Here is a 20756-nt window from a genome sequence, read left to right as displayed (position 1 = left end):
CAGGCACCCACACAAGGAGGGTGGGAGCCAAGCTAGACTTACCAGGAGCAGCAGCCAAAGTTCTGTGCCACCTGCCATCCAGCTGTGGCCCATGACTCGAATCACCACGGAGGGAAGCTGAGGTTCTAACTGGTTGGGAGGCCTGAAGCATCCAGCCTTTAGTTTGCCTGGGGCACAAGGCAAGTGTCTTCTTCAACAAAAACAGGAAAGAAATCGGGCACGGGAACCTCTCTGTGCAGAGAAGGGCAAGTGGAAGAAGGGCCTGGTAGAAGCAGTGAGGATAAACCCTAAAAAAGCTGGAGTCTCGACTCCTGGAGCAAGTACATGAAAGTACAGCTCTGGATCAATGTGTGCCAGGCCTCCTGAGTGGGGAGCAGGCCAAAAGCTGGGAAGCTTAGGGGAACTCTGCACCCCAAATCTTGGGCTCCATCCCCAGACCTGAGCTCCAGAGAGGCCTGGGAGTAGCCAAGCTGCAGCAGATGCCCATACACAGTCACTGTTAGATGACTGTCACCAGGAAGCAGATTGTGGAGCCCCAGCAAGGGCAGGCTAGACCCCACAGGCAAATGTGCCAGGAGAGAGAGCACCCAGAAACAGAAGGAAGCTGGCTGACTGTGCTGTCTGGGAGATGTCGCCAGTCAGTGGGGACAGATGTTGGAAGATGGGAGGAATCCAGAAACAGAAGTGATTGGGGAACAACACAGGGCAGATGTGTGCTCAAGACAGCTTAGCTGCCTTGGCACTGAGTCTCTTCCACTGCTCCCTGTTCGGATGATGGGCTACTGTGGTGGAAGGCCAGCAATGTCCTAGAAGGTCACTGGGAGCAGACACAGCTTCGGAAATGACCAGTAGAGATGCATGGAATCCAGCTTAGGGCAGGGCTGCTACTGTCTTTCAAGGGAAGAGGAACCCAGGCCGGGTCACCCTCATTCATCCCACATCCACATGCACTCAGCTAGGTGCCTTGCTGGGCTCAGATCCACTGAGGTTGCTGGGGAATAGCTTATAATCACAGGCCCTGCCCTGGAGGCAATCTCAGTCCCATGCTGCCTTTGGCCCTTGTGCGACTTAAGGCAGCAGTAGCTATCTTAGGAACGGTACAGTAAGCTCCTATCTATCAAGATGCTGCTGCACAGCTGGGTGTCGGGGCTCACACCTTTAGTCCCAGCACTCAAGCAGGTGGGTCGCTTGAGATTGAAGTCAGCCTGGTCTACAGAGTGTATCCCAGGACATTCAGGGCTACACGGAAACTGTTTCAACCCCACTCCCCACAAAAAGGGTGCTGCACAGATACCTGGCCATTATTGGCTTCTACTTGTATGGAGTCCGGAGGATGTAAGTCTGTAGGAGCAGATGGTGTACTTACATGGTGATCATGTTTATGAGGCTGGGGTGTAAGCAACCAGGGGAGGGAGACTGATATTTCAGAATTCCATTCTGGAGATAGAACCGTGGTCAAAGCAGGTCTGTGTGATGGTTGCACAACCCTGGAACCTTATATACATGATTGCTCTTTCTCCTTTGTTTTTCTTTCAAAAATTGAAAGAGACCTTCATGTAGCTCTGGTTGGCTTCATACTGTATCTGTAATTGAGAATGCGACCTTTGAACTTCTGATCTGCTTGTTTCCACCTTCCAAATACTACCAGTGTGCACCACTCCTCATTACCAGTGTGTTGCCGTGCTGAGGATGGAACCTAGAGCCTTGCATATGACAAGTGAGCACTTTGGCACCCTGCCACATCCTGTCCTGTAGTAGCAGTTTTTTGTTTTTAATTTTATGTGGATGGGTATTTTGCCTGCACATGTAGGATTGTGTACCATATGCATGCAGTATCCTTAGAGGCCAGAAGAGGGCATTGGATCCCCTGACACTGGAATTACAGACTGCTGTGGGTTGCCATGTGGGTGATGGGATTTGAAATCAGGGCCTCTCAAAGGGCAGCTAGCGCTCTTGCCGGCTGAGCTGCCACTCACTCCAGCCCCCTCTCCTTCTTACTTTGTGTATAGGTGTTTCCCCTACATGTGTGCACCACATGCAGGCAGCAGTAACTCGACCTTAAGTGAGCAAACACTCATCCCTGAACCAATGACAGGACCATGTGGCTTTGTGGAGAGACCAAATCAACTTTTCTTTTTGTCCAAAAACACCAGCTGGGAGGGAAGCCAGCTTCAGAAACACCCCTCCGGGGGTGGTCCCAGGATGATGACACTCTGCAGCATGGCCCTGGTGTCAGCAAAACTGGACCTCAGCGGCCTGTGTGACCCAGTCCCAGCCAAGGACTACTGGTGGTTCCCAGGACATAAGGCAGTTCTGAAGAGCCAGCCCACCCCAGGTCTCCAGGTCCTAGGGAGGCATTCTGAGGTCTCCAGAGCACAGCGGCCACAAAGATGAAAGCCAGTGGTGGATAATTAATGCTCTCAGGCCTGGCCTGACTACAAAACCCTTTGGTGGCCTGAAAGAGAAAAGCCACAGACATGAGACCCGCCCTGGCCTCCAGAACGCCAGGACCTTTGAAATTATAAGACATTAGAATAAAGCTTCCCGGAAAAGGACCCCGTGTTCCAGCTGCAGATCAAAACGGAATTGCTTCTGAAAGCTGAGGGCAGGCTTGCTCTTTCTGCAGCCCCACCCAACACAGAGGGACCTGCCTGTGTGCCAGAGCATGGCTAGCCTCACTCTAGGGCAGGGGTCTCCCCAAAAGACGAGCCTCATTTTCATTTTCCTCTCATCGTGCTTCTGAGGATCCCCGGGGCCACACTAAGGCATCAACCTCCCTGGGGAATATTCTGGGACATATGGTCCCTAGCCGTACTACCTGGGGTCACTCTCCATAGGGCAGAGTCTGGAGGAGCAAAGTGGTTCTACCTGGCAAGAGGCTGGTGCTGACTCACAGGCTCAGGTAAGTTGTGAGCTGAGCCTCTGGCCAGGGCAGAGTGGTGGCAGTCTCTGCCTCCAGGGACAGGTCTCTGGCTGTTCTTCCATACATCCTGCTGAGCTGAGCCCACGTATCAGAAACACTGCCAGCATTTAAGGTTCACATTGCCTTTGGTTGACAACCGGCTGGCGCATCCTTGAGGCACAGCCAGAGGCTGCGTGCCTGGTCGGATATTGGGTGCATTCAGTCGTGAAGCTCAAGGCTGCCTTGGTGTTCGGCCCCCACAGAGCTCAGTGTTCTGGGAATAACAGGGAAGGAGCTGGGCCCTCACTGTTCTCAGTCAGCTGGCACTGGAGAACAGAATATGGTCACTGCACCCTGCCTCCCTGACATGCTGGCACAGCAGATAGCTGCACAGAGGCTGCAGCAGATAGCTGCACAGAGGCTGCAGGACTGTGGGCAGACCCAGCCACACAAGGAAACCGAGGGCTACTGGGCCACAAGTCCTGGCCTGTGTGAGAAGCCCAGCCACGGCTCTGCTGCTCAGCTGCATGTGCCCAGGCCGCCTGGCAGCAGTGTTTGCTACTGTCAGCCAGCAGCACTGCCCTCCTCCTAATGAGGTGTTAATTAGCACAAATGAGTCAACTCCAGCAAGCAAACCAGTCGGCAAGGGTGACAGGCACACCAAGCACCAATTCAGGGACAGGTGGCACAGAACACTCTATCAGCCTGGGACAGAGGGCAGGGGGCATTTTGGAGGGTGCCCCAAGTAGGTGGGAAAACAAGACACTGACACACTCATGTATTAGCAAGTACTTAGTCTCTGGAGTTCAAAGCAGCTTGCAGTTTACAAAAAGGTTGCTTTTGCTTCCTGTGACTGCTGGCCCACCCCTGTCCAACACTGGCCCTGGGGCACACAGCCCTGTGCCCACTACCACCTGAGAGGCTGGCGACCCTGCTCCAGCTCGGCCTCTATGTGGGCATCATGCAGCACCTTCAGGTGTAGAAGCAGCTGCTCCAGGTTCTCCCCAGTCAGTGCTGACAGGGCTATGACCTCCTGTCCGAGGCGATCCTGGAGCTGAGGCAGGTGGGCTCTGGCCTGCGGGAGATCAATCTTATTTGCAATGATCACGTGGGATCTCTCTGACAGGCCTTCTTCATACTTCTCTAGTTCATATTTTAAATCGTCAACCTGTGTCCATGGCTCAGGCAAGGAAAGATCTACCACATACAGGAAGAAGCGACAACGCTCGATATGCCTGAGGAAGCTGAGGCCCAGGCCCTTGTTCTGGTGTGCGCCTCGGATGATTCCTGGGATGTCTGCCACTGTAAGAGGTTTAAGAGTTATGTCAGGTCAGAGTCCTGTTCTCGGCCTCCCAGTGCTGGGCTCAACCTTGGCGTCAGGTGACTCCCCTCAGGGAGACCCTTTCTGGCCCAGATCTCATGTTCTACAACTTTCAAGGAACACTGGGAATTGAAGCCACTTATCCGCCCCCAGGTGACTCAGCAGGCCGAGAGACACTGAGGCACCTCAGCTCTCAGGTCTGCAAAGTGCTCTGAAATATTTGGGTGACAGGCATGGTGGATTAATCTAATGAGGAAGATTTAACACATTCCTGTCTCTCAGGCTTCAAAAAAGGGAGATGGCTCCCTGCATTCTATGGCTAATTTGATTATGGATACAAATCACTATCGTGCACTCTGCAGATATAAAGTGCTGTACAAATAACCTTACCAGCAGGCTTGCTATTTTTAATGGGTACATTATCTTCTGGAAAAAAGTTTTCCTCTTAAAATGGTACAGGAAAGGCTTTTTAAACCACATGCTGTCTGCATGACTGATACCGCCCAGTTCCACAGGAGAGAAAGAGGAAGGCAAGAGGCCGTCCTCTCCTCAGGCTCCCAACTCAAGATTACAATTCCCAACTGAAGAGATCAGATTTCTTGGCTGGGAGGGGAGGGGTTGACTTTGACAGAGAACAGACTCATTAAAATTGTTTCAATCAGGGAAAACAATGTCTCATTTTTTAAGTGGGAAGCTAAACGCAGGGGTTACATAATTGCTCTCCTGAATCAAGGGCCATTTAAACCCATCCTCTGGCAGGGTTTTGGAGACTACCTGCTACCTGTTGGTGGCCTTCATAGTGAACAATCCCCACGTGAGGGTTCAAGGTGGTGAACGGGTAGGAAGCTACAGCAGGTTTTGCATTTGAAATGGCTCGAAGGAGAGAGGATTTCCCAGCATTCGGGAAGCCAACCTAGAAACAAAGTAAAAGTGCCCTGTGATCTCATGGAGGACACTGTCAATGCCACCAGCAGCTGGCACAGACGGAGCACAGGGGCAGGGAGAATGAATGAAAGCCACCATTCTCTCCTGGGTGGCAGTGTGCCCGCCCTCAGGGCCCCACTACCTCAAGGTGTGGCACAGACAGGGGCGTACCATCCCAGCGTGAGCCATTGTCTTGAGTTCCAAGTAGAGGACCCGCTCCTGACCCGGTTGTCCAGGGGTGCAAGTTACAGGGGCACGGTTGTCATTGGCCAGAAAGAAACGATTGCCTTTTCCTCCTGCACCTCCGAGAGCTGCCACATACTCGTCTCCCGGGTGGGAGAGGTCAGCCACAATCTCATCTCCTTCTTTCACCAAGGTGCCCACAGGGACCTGAAAAGCACCACCACCACCACCACTGTCATCAAGTTCTGTTCTATAACAGCCAGGAAGAGGAGGGGTGGGGCACTGGTAACTGCTCTCTTCAGCCACCAGAACTAACAAAATGTCTCTGCCCTGAAGAGATTTTATGGCTAGTCAGATGCCCCATACTGTGTTATAGTAAGACTGGCCTTCTAGCACTCAGGCAGCTGAGGCAGGGGGGTTACAAGTTCAAGGACAGCCTGGGTCACACAGTGAGGCCCTGTCACAGTACCAGAGACCCATCTGTGTATGGGGCTTTTCTGAAGTGAAACAACCAAGCAGCAGGGAACCAGCATGGGAGTGTGGAACCCTGGGTGTTGCTGCCCCCACCTAGGCACAGAAGGTGTGTTCTTGGCTCCCTCTTGGGGGCCACTCCTTTAGACTCTCTTGGGTCAGAAGCAACATGGTACCACACCAGTGCAAAGGCATTTGTGTGGGGATGAGACTCCTAAAACACAGCACTGGCTGCTTTTGTTCCCAGCCAGGCGCTTTAGTCACCCATGGACTCTGTGACTAGGACCCAAGGGAACTGAGCCTGCTCCAGCTCCTCAGCTTACCTGGATGTAGAGGGTGGCACCACCGCGTCCAAAGCAGTTTTTACTGCCACCGTCTTCTCCACTGAAACCCTGATACTGGGACAAGACCGAGGACAAGGACTTGACTTGCTGGTCAACTGGAGCGAGAGCAAAATCTCATGTTCCTTTGTGTTAAGACTCAGCCAATGCAGCTGCTGAGCAGAGAACAGTGGCCCTGCATCTGTCACCCTCCCCTTCCCCCTCCCCTGGCTTGGGTGTACGGCTGGCCGCCCACACTCTTCATTATCCTAACTGAAATAGAATATGACCTTTTTTTTCTTCCCGAGACAGAGTTTCTCTGTTTAGCTCTGGCTGTCCTCGAACTCACAGACATCTACTTGCCTCTGCCTGCCTCTCCTGGGTGCTGGGATTAAAGGCATGCTCCACTAACCACCACTATTGCCATGGGCTTTCTTTTTTCTTTCTTTGAGACAAGCTCTCACTATGCAGTCTTGTAGCCCTGGCTGGCTTGATATTTGCTCAAACTTGCAACAGGAAGGCATCAGAATATGAGGTGCATATGACTATTATCAATTAAAAACAAACAAACAGGGCTGGAGAGATGGCTCAGTGGTTAAGAGCACTGACTGCTCTTCCAGAGGTCCTGAGTTCAAATCCCAGCAACCACATGGTGGCTCACAACCATCTGTAATGAGAACTGTTGCTTTCTTTGGTGTATCTGAAAACAGCTACACTGTATACAATAAATAAATCTTTTTTAAAAAAATTAAAAAACAAACAAACAAAAAACCAACCAAACAAACAAAAATCACCTAGGGAGCTAAAGAGATGGGCTACTGGTTAGGAACATGGCTGCTCATGCAGAGGCTGCAGGTTCATTCCCAGCGTCTAATGGCAGCTCACAACTGACTATAATTCTGCTTCCAGGGGATCTGATGGCCTCTGCAGGGCACACATGTGGAACATACAGACACTCAGGCATAGCACTCGTACACATAAAATAAGCAGCTAACTTCATTATGCTGTGAAGATGCTGGCCCCCAGCTCACTGAATGTTCATGTCAAGCATGTGCCCAGTACAGCCGAGGCCCTGCTGCACTTTCTGACCCTGTGACATGGCTGCTGTGAGGTTCCTGATGGGAAACAACCCGTGTCTGCAATCAAGGTCTCTTGCCTTGGTGCACTGGTGCTGAGCATGCACAAAATTCATGAAGATGCTGCGTACACACCATGTCTGAGTGCAAATGCAAAACAACATAAGCCACGGGACCTCCGCCCCTGAAGGTAGGTTGTCCTCCCCAGCTGCTCCCAGGGGACATGCCTCTCAGGATGATGTGTCCACCATTTCCTCCATCCCCACCATCAGGGCCTCCGAACTCCTTGCGGGGCTCACTGTGGAAGCAGCTCATGCCAGAGCCCCCACTTCCTCCACGGAACAGCACTCTCCGGTGATCCACGAAATGCCTTTTCTACAGAGAGTAAAAGGCACCAGAGGATGTTAGCACCCCTGCAACCCTTCCAGGAGACAAACACATGTGCAAGCAAACACTTATACACATTACCACCCACTTGATAGGTACCTCTCTACCGACATTAGAGGCTAACATGCTAATGTGATTGCAGTGCTCTCCAAAAGCCACAGGTAAGACCCACTCTTACAGGTCACCCACACTGAGGGCTGACGCGAACCACTGTACACACAGCGGGCGGCTGGTATGGTGTGCACACTTCAAAAGAGAACTGGGCAATTCTAGAGAGCACAGCTTGTTTAGGAAATGTTCCCTGAACACAGTGTCCTTCTAGCTTCTTTCAGACAGAACTGTCTTGCTAAAACACCAGCTCTGTCTTTACTAGAGGAAAACTGTAGCTGCCAGTGGGAGACGGTGGCCATTGAGGCACGCCGAGCTTAGCTATGCAGAGAGACTACTTTCCATGGCACCACCTGAGGGCTTATGTGTGAAACGCAGGAAGGTAGGCACAGCCCTTCCTTCTCAGGAAGGTTTTCTTTAGGCCATTAATGCAGAACACAGTGAAGAAAAAGAGTTAACCAACTGGGCTAGAAAGATGGTTCAGAGTTAAGAGCCCTTGCTATTGTTGCAGAGGACCTGGGTTCTATTCTGAGCACCCACATGGCTCACAAGCATCTGTAACTCTATCCCAGGACATCTGAATGAAGTCCTCTTCTGACCTCTGTGGACACAGGTACGTGTGTGGCAGAACACTCATACACTGCACGCAGCTCATTCTTCAGCTGGAGCCCCCTCCATCCCTGGCGTTGGACTATAGAATACTTATTTTATGTGTGTGTATACGTACACCTATGTGCCTGAATATGCATATGTTCCACATGTGTGTAAACGTGTGCCAGATCGCCTAGAACTGAATTACAGGTAGTCGTGAGCTACTCTGCAGGCGTTGGGAACCAAACCCAATTCCTCTGCAAGAATAATAAGTCCTCTTAATCACCAAGGCATCACTGCAGTCCCCAGGACTGAATTGTTTTTAAGGGAAAAAAGGTGTCCAGGCTGGGGTAGAGCTCAGCAGTGCAGCATTAAGTCACCACGTGTAAGGTCCTGGATTTGATGCCTCAGACCACAAAAATAAACAAAAAGTCCCCAAAACAAATATCCTAGGGTTTCTTGGCCACACCCTGAGGAAAACCACAAGCTGTTACTTCAAAAAGAATGCAAGTTTGCACTGAACCCACAAAACCAGAATCCACCTTGGAGAAAAAACCAGGTCGGAAACCCTCAGGAAGGATCCCATACAGCATGAACTGCTGGGAGGGGACGCCCACAGGGAGCCTCCATGCTGTGTTCCTCAATCAGGCTCCCAAAGTTCTTTTCTTTAAGAAACATGTTTTTTTTCTCAGCTGCTCAACTGAAGCTCGTCCACCAAGTGAGTCCTAATGTGCAAGTCCTTCAGTCAAGGCTCATCAGGAGACAGCCTGTGGGGTGGCAGTGGCAGCACACACTTTTATTCCCAGCACTCTGGAGGCTGAGGCAGGAGGATTTATTTGAGCTCCAGGATAGTCAAAGCTGTTACACAGAGAAACCCTGTCTTGAAAAGCAAAGCCAAGCCAAACCAAGCCAAGCCAAGCCAAGCCAAGCCAAGCCAAGCCATGAAAGGTTCTTGTAAACAGAAGTAAAACATCCTGTAGCAGCCTCATGGGTTTGGTCCCAGAGCCCATATAAGGAGCCGCTGTGGTGGCCGATGAGAGACTCCATTAAAGGAAGTAGACAGTGCTCCCAAGGATGACAGAGTTTGTCTTCTGGCCTTCACGTACACATTACACAGGCACCTGCATGCACACAGGCGCCTGAATGCATTAAACAAATGAACAAGCTGACATCTTGTTCATTATAGGCCTTAAAGAACTTAAAACTAAAGATATACCCAGTCCCCAGGGTCAAAACAGAACTTGAATATTCAAAACAGCTAAATGCAAATAAGTCAGTAAATGTAGGTAAAAATACTCTTAGGAGAGCTGAACAAGGTGACTAGGTCTGTAATCCTTCCACTAAGGAGGTGGAGACAGGAGGATCAGGAATTAGGATCACCTTCAGCTCCATAGGGAGTTAAAGGCATCTGGATAAGGGCACACGAGTTTCTGCCTCCAAACAGCAGAATGCAGTTTTAAGGCTAGGGTTCAGCTCTTTTTTTTTTTTTTTTTTTGGAGCTGGGGACTGAACCCAGGGCCTTGTGCTTGCTAGGCAAGTGCTCTACCACTGAGCTAAATCCCCAACCCCCTGAAGTACTCTTAAGAGCTGAACCCCAAGGGATTTAGCTCAGTGGTAGAGCGCTTGCCTAGGAAGCGCAAGGCCCTGGGTTCGGTCCCCAGCTCCAGGGGCAAAAAAACAAACAAACAAAACAAACAAACAAACAAAAAACCCCCAAAACAACGACAACAAAAAAAGGAGTACTTCAGCACTCAGGCAAAAGCCCTGGGTTCCATTCCCAATACTCCAAATCAATCAATCAAATCAGGCCTTAGCCTTCCCTGGCCTTGACCCCTCCTGGGCTCTGTAGGCCAGCAAGCCTTTGGCACAGTCACCTCTTCAAGAGCTCCATGCAGCCCTCAGTAGTGCACCATGGCAGGACACAGAATGCAAAAGATGCTACTAGAGACACTGGAGCAGTTAGGAGTTCTTCTGCAATTCTAGGGAACCCAAGTTAGGATCACAGTACCTACTTCAGGTGCCTGTAACTCCAAGGGATCCTACCCTTTACCCTGACTTCCACAAGTAAACACACACACACACACACACACACACACACACACACACACACACACACACACACACACACAGAGGCAATGGCACTTGGGGTGGGGCTGGGGCCTTAAAGGTATCCTCCCTAGGCAGTGACTTACCAGTTTCTTCTCTGACAGTAGCTTCTTCCCAGAAGGCTCCCGGTGCTTAGCGTGGTCTGTGATGCCCACAGAGAGCAATCTGCATGACGCTTGCAGAGGAAGCAGCTGGCTGGGCTTGAGGACAGCACATGTGGATGGAGCCCATTTCAAAACACTGTCAAACACAGTGCAAGTCCTGGCCAAGACAAGTCTGGTAGGTACCATGGCCCTAACAAAACATTCAGAATGATCCAGTAAGGCCCTTGGTTAGACATGAGCTTTAGACTGGAGCGAGAGCGGAGCCTGGCACACGGCAAACTCCAGAACGATGTCAGAGAAAACGAGCTGAACAGAGAAGTGATCTGTTGGACCCCACAGTGCATGGGCTTCTGTATCCGCCTGCCAGTGTGCACTCAGGCCAGGGCCTGGGCACACAGGTCCAGATAATTAAATCTTTGCAATGGTGAGTGAACCTCCCAGGAGAATATGAAGTACCTGCTTGGTGAGATTATTAAAAGGGAATCTAAACCTCAAGTGAGAATTTCTCTAAGTGAAAGCAGCCGTTTGCTAAATTGTTCCTGAAGAGCGAGCTCTTGGGTGGCTGGAAACCATTCAACTGACCAGGGAAACACTGAGTAACGGCACCCACACCAGACACAGCCACCTTTGCAACTGTTGCCTCAGTCTCTTCACCTCAAAGTGGAAAGGCTGGGCAAGGACAGGCCGGCCCACAGGGGTGCACCGTGGCGTCTGTCCTACTGTGAACACAATAAGCAGTGTCTGTGTGGTCTCCGTCCTCTGTTCCTCAGGCAGCTCCCATCCTTCTAATTTCCTGAGAGATGAGAGTGATGGGGGCCTCTGAGCTTCAGTGGCTTGTGCTCTAATGAGGTGACGTGCCCTCCTTCAGCTTCAGGGTGGGGACCTGCCTCACAAAGGCCAGACAGCGTTAAAGCTTGAACATCCACCACACATCCTGCAGCAGGAAAGACAGCTAGGATGTAAGGTATGCGTCCATGACGGTACACACACAAAACCCTGAGGCCAGGGGAGAGCTGAGCTGCTGAGCACACACAGTAGGCTGGGCCACTCTGTACACCACAGGGAGGGACGCTGCTGGGCAAGGCCTCTCTGCCTGCTCTTGCCCTGGATCCTGCTCCTCCACACACCACCAGTTTATTATCCATGTACCCATCTTCCTTGGTCAGTGCACAAGCTCTTGGCAGTGCTGAGTCTGAGCCTCCAATTGTTCTTGCTGTGGCCAGCAGAAGTCCAGCTTGGAGTTTTGAGTCCTCCTGGTTTGTGCCATAGGTCTCAGCACCTTTCCATGCCCCCAGTAGCCCCAGCCCTGCAGACAGCTTTACCTCTAAGAACCATGGGACCCACATCTAGATGCTGTGTGACACCAATGTCCCCAGATGTTCACACACTGTGGTGGTTTGAATGGAAACCGGCCATAGGGAGTTAGCAATATTAGGTGTGGCTGTGTTGGAGGAAGTGTGCCGCTGGGGCTGGGTGGGCTTTGAGGTTTCAGAAGCTTAAGCCAGGCCCAGAGGCCCAGAGGCCCAGAGGCCCTCTTTATGCTGCCTGCTGGTCCAGATGTAGAACTCTCTTCTCCAGCACCATGTCTGTGGGCCGCTATGCTTCCCACCTTGACGATACCGGTTGATGAGCAGCTCCAGTTAAATGCTTCCTTTATAAGTGTTGCCATGGCCATGGTGTCTCTTCACAGCAATAAAACCCTAAGACACACAGACATCCAGTCTGGCAGTCTAGTGCTGCTCACATACGCTGTGTTGGTGGCTTCCTTTCTCCTAAAGGCTTTCTTTATGTGCCCAGTAACCAGCCTAGCCTCATGGCCCCGTGTCACCACTTCATGGTGACACACACTACCCTAAGGCAACGTGATGGCCCTAAGGTTTTTTTGTTTTTTTACATTTTTGAATGCTTTATTACTTTATTTTATGGATATGGGTGTTTTGCCTACGTGTATGTGCAATACATGCACATGTGAACATATCTACCTAGTATCTGTGGATATAGAAGTGGATTATCAGATCCCTTGGAACTGGTGTTACAGACAGTTTGAGCTTCCAGGGGGTCCTGGGAATGGAACCCTAGTGGTTTTTTTTTTTTTTTTTTCCTTTTTTTTTCGGAGCTGGAGACCAAACCCAGGGCCTTGCGCTTGCTAGGCAAGCGCTCTACCACTGAGCTAAATCCCCAACCGAGCAGTCACACTTTTAACCACTGAGCCCTCTCAAAGTTTCTTTGTTGTTGTTGTTTTAATTTCTACCAGTACCTAGAGAGATGGCTCATTGGCTCTGGAGAGATAGCTTGTGGCTAAAAGCACTGGCTGCTCTTCCAGAGGTCCTGAGTTCAAGTCTCAGCAACCACATGGAATCTGATGCACGAAGGTGTACATGCAGATAAAGCGCTCAATACATAAACAATAAAATGCCCTACCACAGAGCTACAACCCCAGCCCTAACTATGAAAGCAATCTTTTTAAAGCAGATTACTTTGGAGTGACTAGACTTACAGAGAAGTGGCAGAGGAATTCCTATACACTCTGCACACATGGGGTACTCTGAGACTCACCCTGCTCTATAGACCAGGCTCCAACTCAATGAAGCCATGCGCTGCTCCTACCTGGCTACCACATGGGCACATCTTCAAAGATTCAAACAAGCACAAGAACAAACAGTCCTACATCTCCTCGAGAAGTCACACTTTCTAGAAAAAACATTCCCAAACTTCAGCCTTGGTAGTTAAGTTCCTGGTAAATGCTATCAAAAAAGAACCTCAAACTTACATGTATTAGATTACTATCCAACCCATTTTATGAGTTCAGTGTCGTGTAGTCCCAAACCAAAGCCTAGCCTTCACACAAAGCAAAGTTAGAGGCTAGTACTCCTCAGAAAAGCGTGCTGCTCTGAGGACCCCAGGCCAGTGCCTAGCAGAGTTTGTTGAGAGAGCACAAGGCCACCTCTGCAGGCAGGTCCTAGCCTGCATGCTAGGGCACATGGCTGGACCTTCTTGACACCCAGTAGGGAAACCAAGGCCTCAGCAAGCAGGATGGGGAAGAAATGTCACCTGGCACAAGGCAAGTGCCAGGCTGAGGCTGATGCCACACTTTATAAGGGAAAGCATGAGTGGCTGCCCCTGAGACCTAGGCAAGGCAGGGATGCCCACGTTCACTCCTGTGAGCCACAGGCTCTCAAATGCTAAGGTGGTTAAAAAGGAAGAAGGAGGCTGTGGGCTAGAGATGGCCCAGTGATTACGATGTGGCCTGTTCTTGCAGATGACCCAAACTCAGTTCCCAGCACCCACATCAGGAAGCTTAACCATTTGTAGGAACTCCAACCCCTGTACTGGGTTCCACAGAACTCTGTTCTTTGTGTATACACCCACAGGCAGACAGACATATCATTTTTAAAAATCTTAGAAAGAGGAGAAGATAAGAAAGACTGAATACATAGAAAACCCCAGGAAAATCATTTATAGTACCATGTATTATTATACTGTCTTAGGGTTTCACTGCTGTGAACAGACACCATGACTAAGGCAACTCTTATAAGGACAGCATTTAATTGGGGCTGGCTTACAGGTTCAGAGGTTCAGTCCCCTTTTTTTAAATATTTATTTTATTATATATGAGTACACTGTAGCTGTCTTCAGACACACCAGAAGAGGGCATCAGATCCATCACAGATGGTTGTGAGCCACCATGTGGTTGCTGGGAATTGAACTCAGGACCTCTGGAAGAGCAGTCGGTGCTCTTAACTGCTGAGCCATCTCTCCAGCCCCCTCAGTCCATTATCAAGGTTCGAGAATGGCAGCTTCCAGGCAGACATGGCATTGGAGGAGCTAAGTTCTACACCTTGATCTGAAGGCCCCCACAGTGACAAACTTCCTCCAACAAGGCCATGCCTATTCCAACAAGGCCAAGCTTATCCAAACCTCCATATATATATATATATATATATCTCAGCAGCAATAAATTAGAAATTAAAGACAGCAACCATTTACCAGGTCTTGTAGTGTACACCTTCAGTCTCAGAACTAAGGAGGCAGAGGCAGATGAGTGTATGTTGGAGGCCAGCCTGGTCTACAGAGTAAGTTCCCTGCCAGCCAGGTTACATAGAGAAAACCTGTCTCAAAAAAACAAAACAAGGGGTTGGGGATTTAGCTCAGTGGTAGAGTGCCTGGGTTCGGTCCCCAGATCCAAAAAAAAAAAAAAAAGAAAGGAAAAAAAAGTTAAAAACAAAACAACAATAAAGAAAGCAATCTTCTCTACCTAATTTTCAAATGTGAAAAGCGCTTGAATGTAAATTAAAAATACACTTTTCTCATTTACTTTATGAGTGTTTTGCCCACACGTATGAATGTACACCACATGAACACCCAGTGCCCGTGGAGCTCAGAAGAGGCATGAGATGCCCTGGAACTGGAGTTATGGATTGCTGTGAACCTCTGCATGTTGGGGAACTGAATCTGGGTCCTCTGTAAGAGTAACATGTGCTTCTAACCACCACGTCACCCCCAGACCATTTTGTAATAAATTAATAACATGAGCCAGATATGGGATCTCTCGTCTGTAACCCTTGCAGTGGAGCTCAGGGGAGCAGGATTCCCTTGACGTTGAGGTCAGTCTAAGCTGTTATGATTTCCAGGCTCTCGGCTACAGAGAGACTTTATATAAACACACAAGGCTGGTATACATATTTTACCTCAGCAAGTTCAGGACCAGCCTCAGCTACACGGTGTGAGGCCAGGCAGAGATAAATGAGACCCTGCCTGAAAAACCGATCAACTGGGGCTCCAGAGATGGTCAAGAGCAGTGACTGCTCTTGTAGAGGTCCTGGGTTCAATTCCAGCAACCACATGGTGGCTCACAACCATCTGTAGTGGGATCTGATGCCCTCTTCTGGTGTTTCTGAAGACAGTGACAGTGTACTCACATACATAAAATAAATAAATCTAAACACAATTAAAAAAGCCCAACCAACAAGCAGCAAATGCTCCAGCCCTGTGTGCTACTTGCAGAATTCTGTCCCTGTTAAAGTGGGTTCCAGTGATTAACCCACTGTGTCCATAAGGGTTCCACAGAGCAAAGTCTTTTACTACTCTCATTTGACAATGGAGACACGGAAGCAAAGAACAGAAACATAACTCACCAAGGACTTGAGCTACTGCATGAAGGGAAGAGTGTCATAGGAGTGTGGTGCGTCAAGGGAAAAGCACTCTTTCTGGCTCTGCTGTGGGCACCTGCCGGCACACCAGCAGCTAGACCTGTAAGGCACAGGCTGACACCATCAGCTGGTTTGGCACTGGTGGAGCCCAACTGAAAGGTTAGGAACAGCTGCAAAGCCACCTGGAGTCTTGACACAGACTCGGGCCTGCTCTGGCATGCTTCCTTCTTTCTGTGCTTCCTGTGGTGCGTTTTCTTTTTTTTTGGGGGGGGGGGCTGGGGCGGTTGGTTTTGGGACAAGGTCTCACCATATAGCCTTGGCAGGCCTGGACTCACAGAGACCTATTTGCCTCTGCCTCTAAGTGCTAAGACCAGAGGTGGACACTGCCGCAGCTCGCTCCTTTCCCCACCTTCAGTTTGTGTGGCCACTCTTTTAGCGGGTGGCACCCTGCCAGGGACTCAATGAAACCTCTTTCCCCTTACTGTTCTATCTCTCACTGCCTTCCTAATGTTGTCTCTGCACTGTCTCATCCAGTGTCTACAGCCAACTGGGATTGGTAAAGTTAAAATTAAATACAATTGGAACGGGGAGATGGCTCGCTGGGCAAGAATGCTTGCTGTGTGAGCACAGGGACTCGAGCTGGGACTCCAGCACTTGAAAAGCTACACATACTACAGGGAGGACGAGACAGGAAGATCCAGACTCAGGGAATGAGAGCGAGAGTCTCCAGGATCAAACCTGGGTCACCAGCTTGAAAGGCAAGCGACTTCACCCAACCCCACCCAACCCCCACAGCCAACCCAATACATTTACTGATATGGGATTGGTTATCATGTAACCCAGGCCACCTGGAAATCCTTTTTCTACCTCGGCTGGCCTTGATCCCCCTGCCTCCACCTCAGGGAGGGCTGAGACTGCAGGTGTGAGCACCACACGCAGTTACAGCTCTGGGAGTTGTTTGTTTTTCTTCTGTTTTATCTGAGGAGCTGGAGAACACAGTCTCTGCTACCACAAATTATGCAGTTAGTTCCACATCTGGGGAGGTTAAGGGGCCGACAATCTGGAGAAACCCCACCCTTAGAAATCCACCTTTTTTGGGGTTGGGGATTTAGCTCAGTGGTAGGCGCTTGCCTAGGAAGCACAAGGCCCTGGGTTGGTCCCCAGCTCCAAAAAAAAAAAAAAAAAAAAAAAAAAATCCACCTTTTCGATCACTAACTCCCCTGCCAGGTTAGTATTTTATCTCATTCTGTAGGACACCTAATATCCTCTTACCCACACATGTGCACGTGTGTGTGTGTGCATCGGCACACTTACAAGAGTAAATGAAGCCTAAGTACCTAGTTCTTCAGTGTGACAGGCCACACAGGACTACACCAGGCAGGACGGATAAGGATAGTGCCGTCACAGAAAGCCCTAGTGGGCAGGGCCCACCGGCATCACACTGCAGAGGGAGCTTAGGAGAGCGTGCTCACTCTCTAATGGTGCTGTTGCTGGGCCAGTGAAGAGTCAGGGCCTGGAGGCTGACATCCCAGACACTTTAGAGCTGTACAGCAAGGCTTTCATGCATAGGGAATTTCAGTGCCACAGCGTGAGGGTCACTGTTGCTATACAGGATGCTGAGCTCCCGGCTACTGTCCACAAGAGGAAATGCCAGGAACCTTTTGCCCTGGTTCCACAGTGTACTGACTGAACTGATTGTGTAGCTGGCGCTAGAAACACGTGCCACCACGCCTTCAATGAGAAAAAAGAAAGCACTGTGGGAGAGGGGTGTAGCTCAGTTGGTAGGATGCTTGCCCTCCCAGCATGCACGAAGCCCTGGGGTGGACCCCCCCGGAAACCACAGGCACTAGGCGTGCCATCACTTACTCACTGTGCTGCACTCAGTGGTTGGAGGTGGGAAGATGGGATTATCAAGGTCATCCTCTACCATACAACAAGTTCAAGGCCAGCCAGGGAGCCAGATGTGTGGAAACTGTCTTAAAAAAGGAGAAGGGGGAAAAACATTCTTGAGGAACGTTTTCATTCCTCCAGTGTTATTCTTTTACAGGCTGGATTCTTTTACACGATGGATTCATAGTATTTACAGTTAGCGAACTGAATTCTAAGCATTTCCTTTTCCTTTTGCTACAGGGTATCAAATCTTGCTGGGGGGGGGCTACTGTTTCTGCTACATACTGTTACATTTCATTACATGTGTTTGTGATCTACTTCCTTCTTCATGTGGAAAATATTTAGAAACCAGAGTATCATTTTGTCACCTGACAATTCACATTACACGGTTTTTACTTAATTACACATCACTCAGAAGAAGAAGAAAAAAAAGTGTTCCTGCTGTGCGTGGTGGGCAGATGCACTCTGGAAGCCAGACAGGCGTCTGACTTCCAGGCGAGCCAGGGAAAGCCTGCTTCAAAAACAAAATAAAGCACGCGTTCAACAACGCTGCGGTCCGGTGTGCCTGCCCTATGGGGCCTTGTGGGACAGACAGACTGGAGGGACAGCTGCTCCCGACCCTGCACTCCAGTTTCCCAGGCTGGTTCACATGCAGGCAGGGAAACCTCCGATAGCTCCAAAATTGTTCTGAGCCTGGTCCTTTAGGCTCCTGAGTAGGAACAAGGCTATTTGCTTTCACCCCAGCCACATCTCTACCGATCCTTAGTGTGCAGAATGTTTCTTTACCTCACCTTTAAAATAATAAAGCCGCGGAGGCAGGGACTCAGGATAAGTCAAATGCCCAGTTGGGCGGCACGCCGAGGAGTGCATCCATAAAGGCTTTCCAAAAGACCTGGGCAAGGGTAACATTCTGCCATCGTTTTCTGTTCATGGTCTCACTATGTGGCCTAGGCGGGCCTCGAACTCCTAGAAATCCACCTGCCTCAGATGAGCTTACAGGCGGGCACCACCAAGCTCAAGCAAGAACGTATCCCTCAGAAACCAACTTTCTGGCGCTCAGGCCGGACGGGCCGTCCCCATCTGAGCCACGACACACAGAAATCCCGCCCAGCCATCCCGCAAGCCACCCGCCACCGCAGAATGCACACCGGGAAACACCGCCCGCACCCACCGGCTCCCTGCAGGCTCCCACCTCCGCTCGCTCGACTGCTTCCGGGGCGGGCTTCTGGCCGCGCATGCGCAGTGCACCAGCAAGCCGGAAGGCGCGGCACCGCCTCTGAGCCCGGGGTCCCTACAGCTCTGAAGCCAAAAGTCTACTATAAGGGCACTGAGGAACCTGAGCAGAAGAATCACCGTGAATTCCAGCCCATCCTGAGACACACAGTGACCCTGTCTCACAAAACCAGGGAAAAGCCAGGTGCGGAGTCTCACGCCTTTAATCTCAGTCTCCGGAAACAGAGGCAGGGGGATCTCTGAGTTCCAGGCGAGACAGCTTTGTACAGGGAGCCTCTGTCTAACCAACCAAACAGAAAAGGGCGAAAACGATAGGGTGTTTTAAAATTGTACTTCGTTCACAAATAACAAGACAGACGTAACCTGTTCAATAAACAGAGATGAGGTAATGGCTAAAAAAGTGTTTTTAATGGAAAGTCGTCCTCTTTTTACAAGTTTGAATGGACACTCATTACTTAAGCCCACGTCTGAAAACTGGTAGGACGGGAGAGGAAGACACCTCCTTCCTGGGCCAGGCCTGTGTCTATCCAGTACCTCTGCGGACATTTCCCATCTCCCACTGTGCTATCTGCTAAGTCTGTTGAGGTGTCCGTACAACCGTGGCCTCTGACGTGCGCAGCTTCTGCTAAGCATTGGGTAGTGGTCAGCACATCTGAAAACCCCAGTCATCAGTGGTCAAGTTCACCAAATGTTGAATGGATGTTGGGAAACAGGAGGAAGGATGAGCAGTGATTTCTAAATCTTTTCTGGCCTTCAGTAGGAGGGGTCACAGAAAACAAAACACAGTCAACCACGCCCGCACAAAGGGTTCATTTCAGCCTAGGACTTTCCAAACATTCATGTAACAGAAGAAAAGCTATAATACAGGCAATGAAAAACACTGGCATCACCTTTCCCCACAAAATTACATAAAAATGAACAAAACATTAAATAAACATTATTATTAATCATTAAATATATTAACACCAAAATCAGGTATAAATTAGGAAATAAATGTATAAACTATTTCACAAAGTGCTTTTAAAAATATATACACAACATTCAAGAAATTCTTAATGTAAGACATTTCAGATTGAACTTTTGGGGTGATAATATTTTTTAAGTGTCCTTTTCTTTCAAAAAATATTAACAAACACTAAATACAGCACTTAACATACACATACACACATACATACACACATACATACACACACTAATACAGCACTTTAACATACACATACACAAACGCGCACACACAGATACACACATACACATATATGCACACGCAGAAGGCATATTCCCAGATTGGCAAGTAATAAAAACCATTTTCACAGTTGCTTAAAATGTTTTGACGTTTTCAATGAGATATTTTAGCCCCCAGCTGAGCTTGCAAGACTGGTTTTATAGAAACTGCCAGAAAGGAAAGGAGCAAAAAAGACTGAGTCCCTAAAATGAAGTTGCTAACACTTCTGACACATATCGATCAGAAACTCATTTCTATGAAGTTAAAACCGTCACATAGCCAGCCTGTGTGTTTTCCTAAACCCTATGCCTAGGAGACATATACACCCATGGCTGTTGATATCAAGTCCCACAGGAGAGGGAGGGCATCCTAGATTAATATGGAAGCTACCACAGACAAGTCTTTTAATGTGGCCCTTGGCTCTTCTGTGAGTAAAACAGAGCTTGCACTGTATTTTCCGGCAAGACCACTAAGATTAGTTCAAGCAAACCCCACAAAAGTGCCTTACCCACTGAGCTACCGATAAGTTTTATATTTTAAAAACAATCAACTGGAAACACTCAGGCGTGGTAGTACACGCCTATGGTCTCAGTACTTGGGAGTGGAGGCAGGAGGATGGTTAAGTTCGGCCTCAGTTATGTAGTGAGTTTGAGGCCAGTCTGGGCTATATATAAGACACAGATAAAGGGAAAGCATCCCGGCTGACAGGCCTGATGGCACCCCGCATCCTCAGGGATGGTTTTGTATGTTCTTGGTTGTTCTTAGCAC

The 20756-nt window shown here is 49.5% G+C and overlaps 1 protein-coding gene and 1 pseudogene across 4 annotated transcripts; both read right to left on the bottom strand.

Moving 5' to 3' along the window:
* Positions 1-3679: 3679 nt before the first annotated feature.
* Mtg2 (mitochondrial ribosome associated GTPase 2) lies at positions 3680-17639 on the bottom strand. 4 transcript variants are annotated; one of them, XM_032904925.1, is made up of 8 exons: positions 17510-17638; positions 15629-15743; positions 10476-10683; positions 7425-7572; positions 6125-6240; positions 5319-5537; positions 4998-5136; positions 3680-4204 (listed from the first exon to the last, which is right to left on the bottom strand). In XM_032904925.1, exons 1-8 carry the CDS (start codon positions 17571-17573, stop codon positions 3810-3812), a joined length of 1404 nt encoding a protein of 467 aa, XP_032760816.1. In that variant the 5' UTR covers positions 17574-17638; the 3' UTR covers positions 3680-3809. The 4 variants fall into 4 exon arrangements, with proteins under 4 accessions (XP_032760816.1, XP_032760819.1, XP_032760817.1 ...); XM_032904928.1 differs by lacking the exon at positions 5319-5537 and having other exon boundaries at positions 17510-17639; XM_032904926.1 differs by lacking the exon at positions 15629-15743 and having other exon boundaries at positions 17514-17635.
* LOC116902613 lies at positions 16624-16878 on the bottom strand (annotated as a pseudogene).
* Positions 17640-20756: the final 3117 nt, after the last annotated feature.

The sequence above is a fragment of the Rattus rattus genome, chromosome 5 (assembly GCF_011064425.1).
Source record: "Rattus rattus isolate New Zealand chromosome 5, Rrattus_CSIRO_v1, whole genome shotgun sequence".
NCBI lineage: Eukaryota > Metazoa > Chordata > Mammalia > Rodentia > Muridae > Rattus > Rattus rattus.
This window is presented reverse-complemented; position numbering and strand designations above follow the sequence as displayed.

Bases quoted from the DNA above. Each gene is read 5' to 3' on its own strand.
- Mtg2 (XM_032904925.1), bottom strand. From the start codon at position 17,573: ATGGTAGAGGATGACCTTGATAATCCCATCTTCCCACCTCCAACCACT. The intron at 10,684-15,628 runs GTGAGTTATGTT...ATGTTTTGTTAG, and splicing joins TGCAGTAGCTCAAGTCCTTG to GGCCATGGTACCTACCAGAC. The intron at 7,573-10,475 runs GTAAGTCACTGC...TACTCTCTGTAG, and splicing joins TACTGTCAGAGAAGAAACTG to AAAAGGCATTTCGTGGATCA.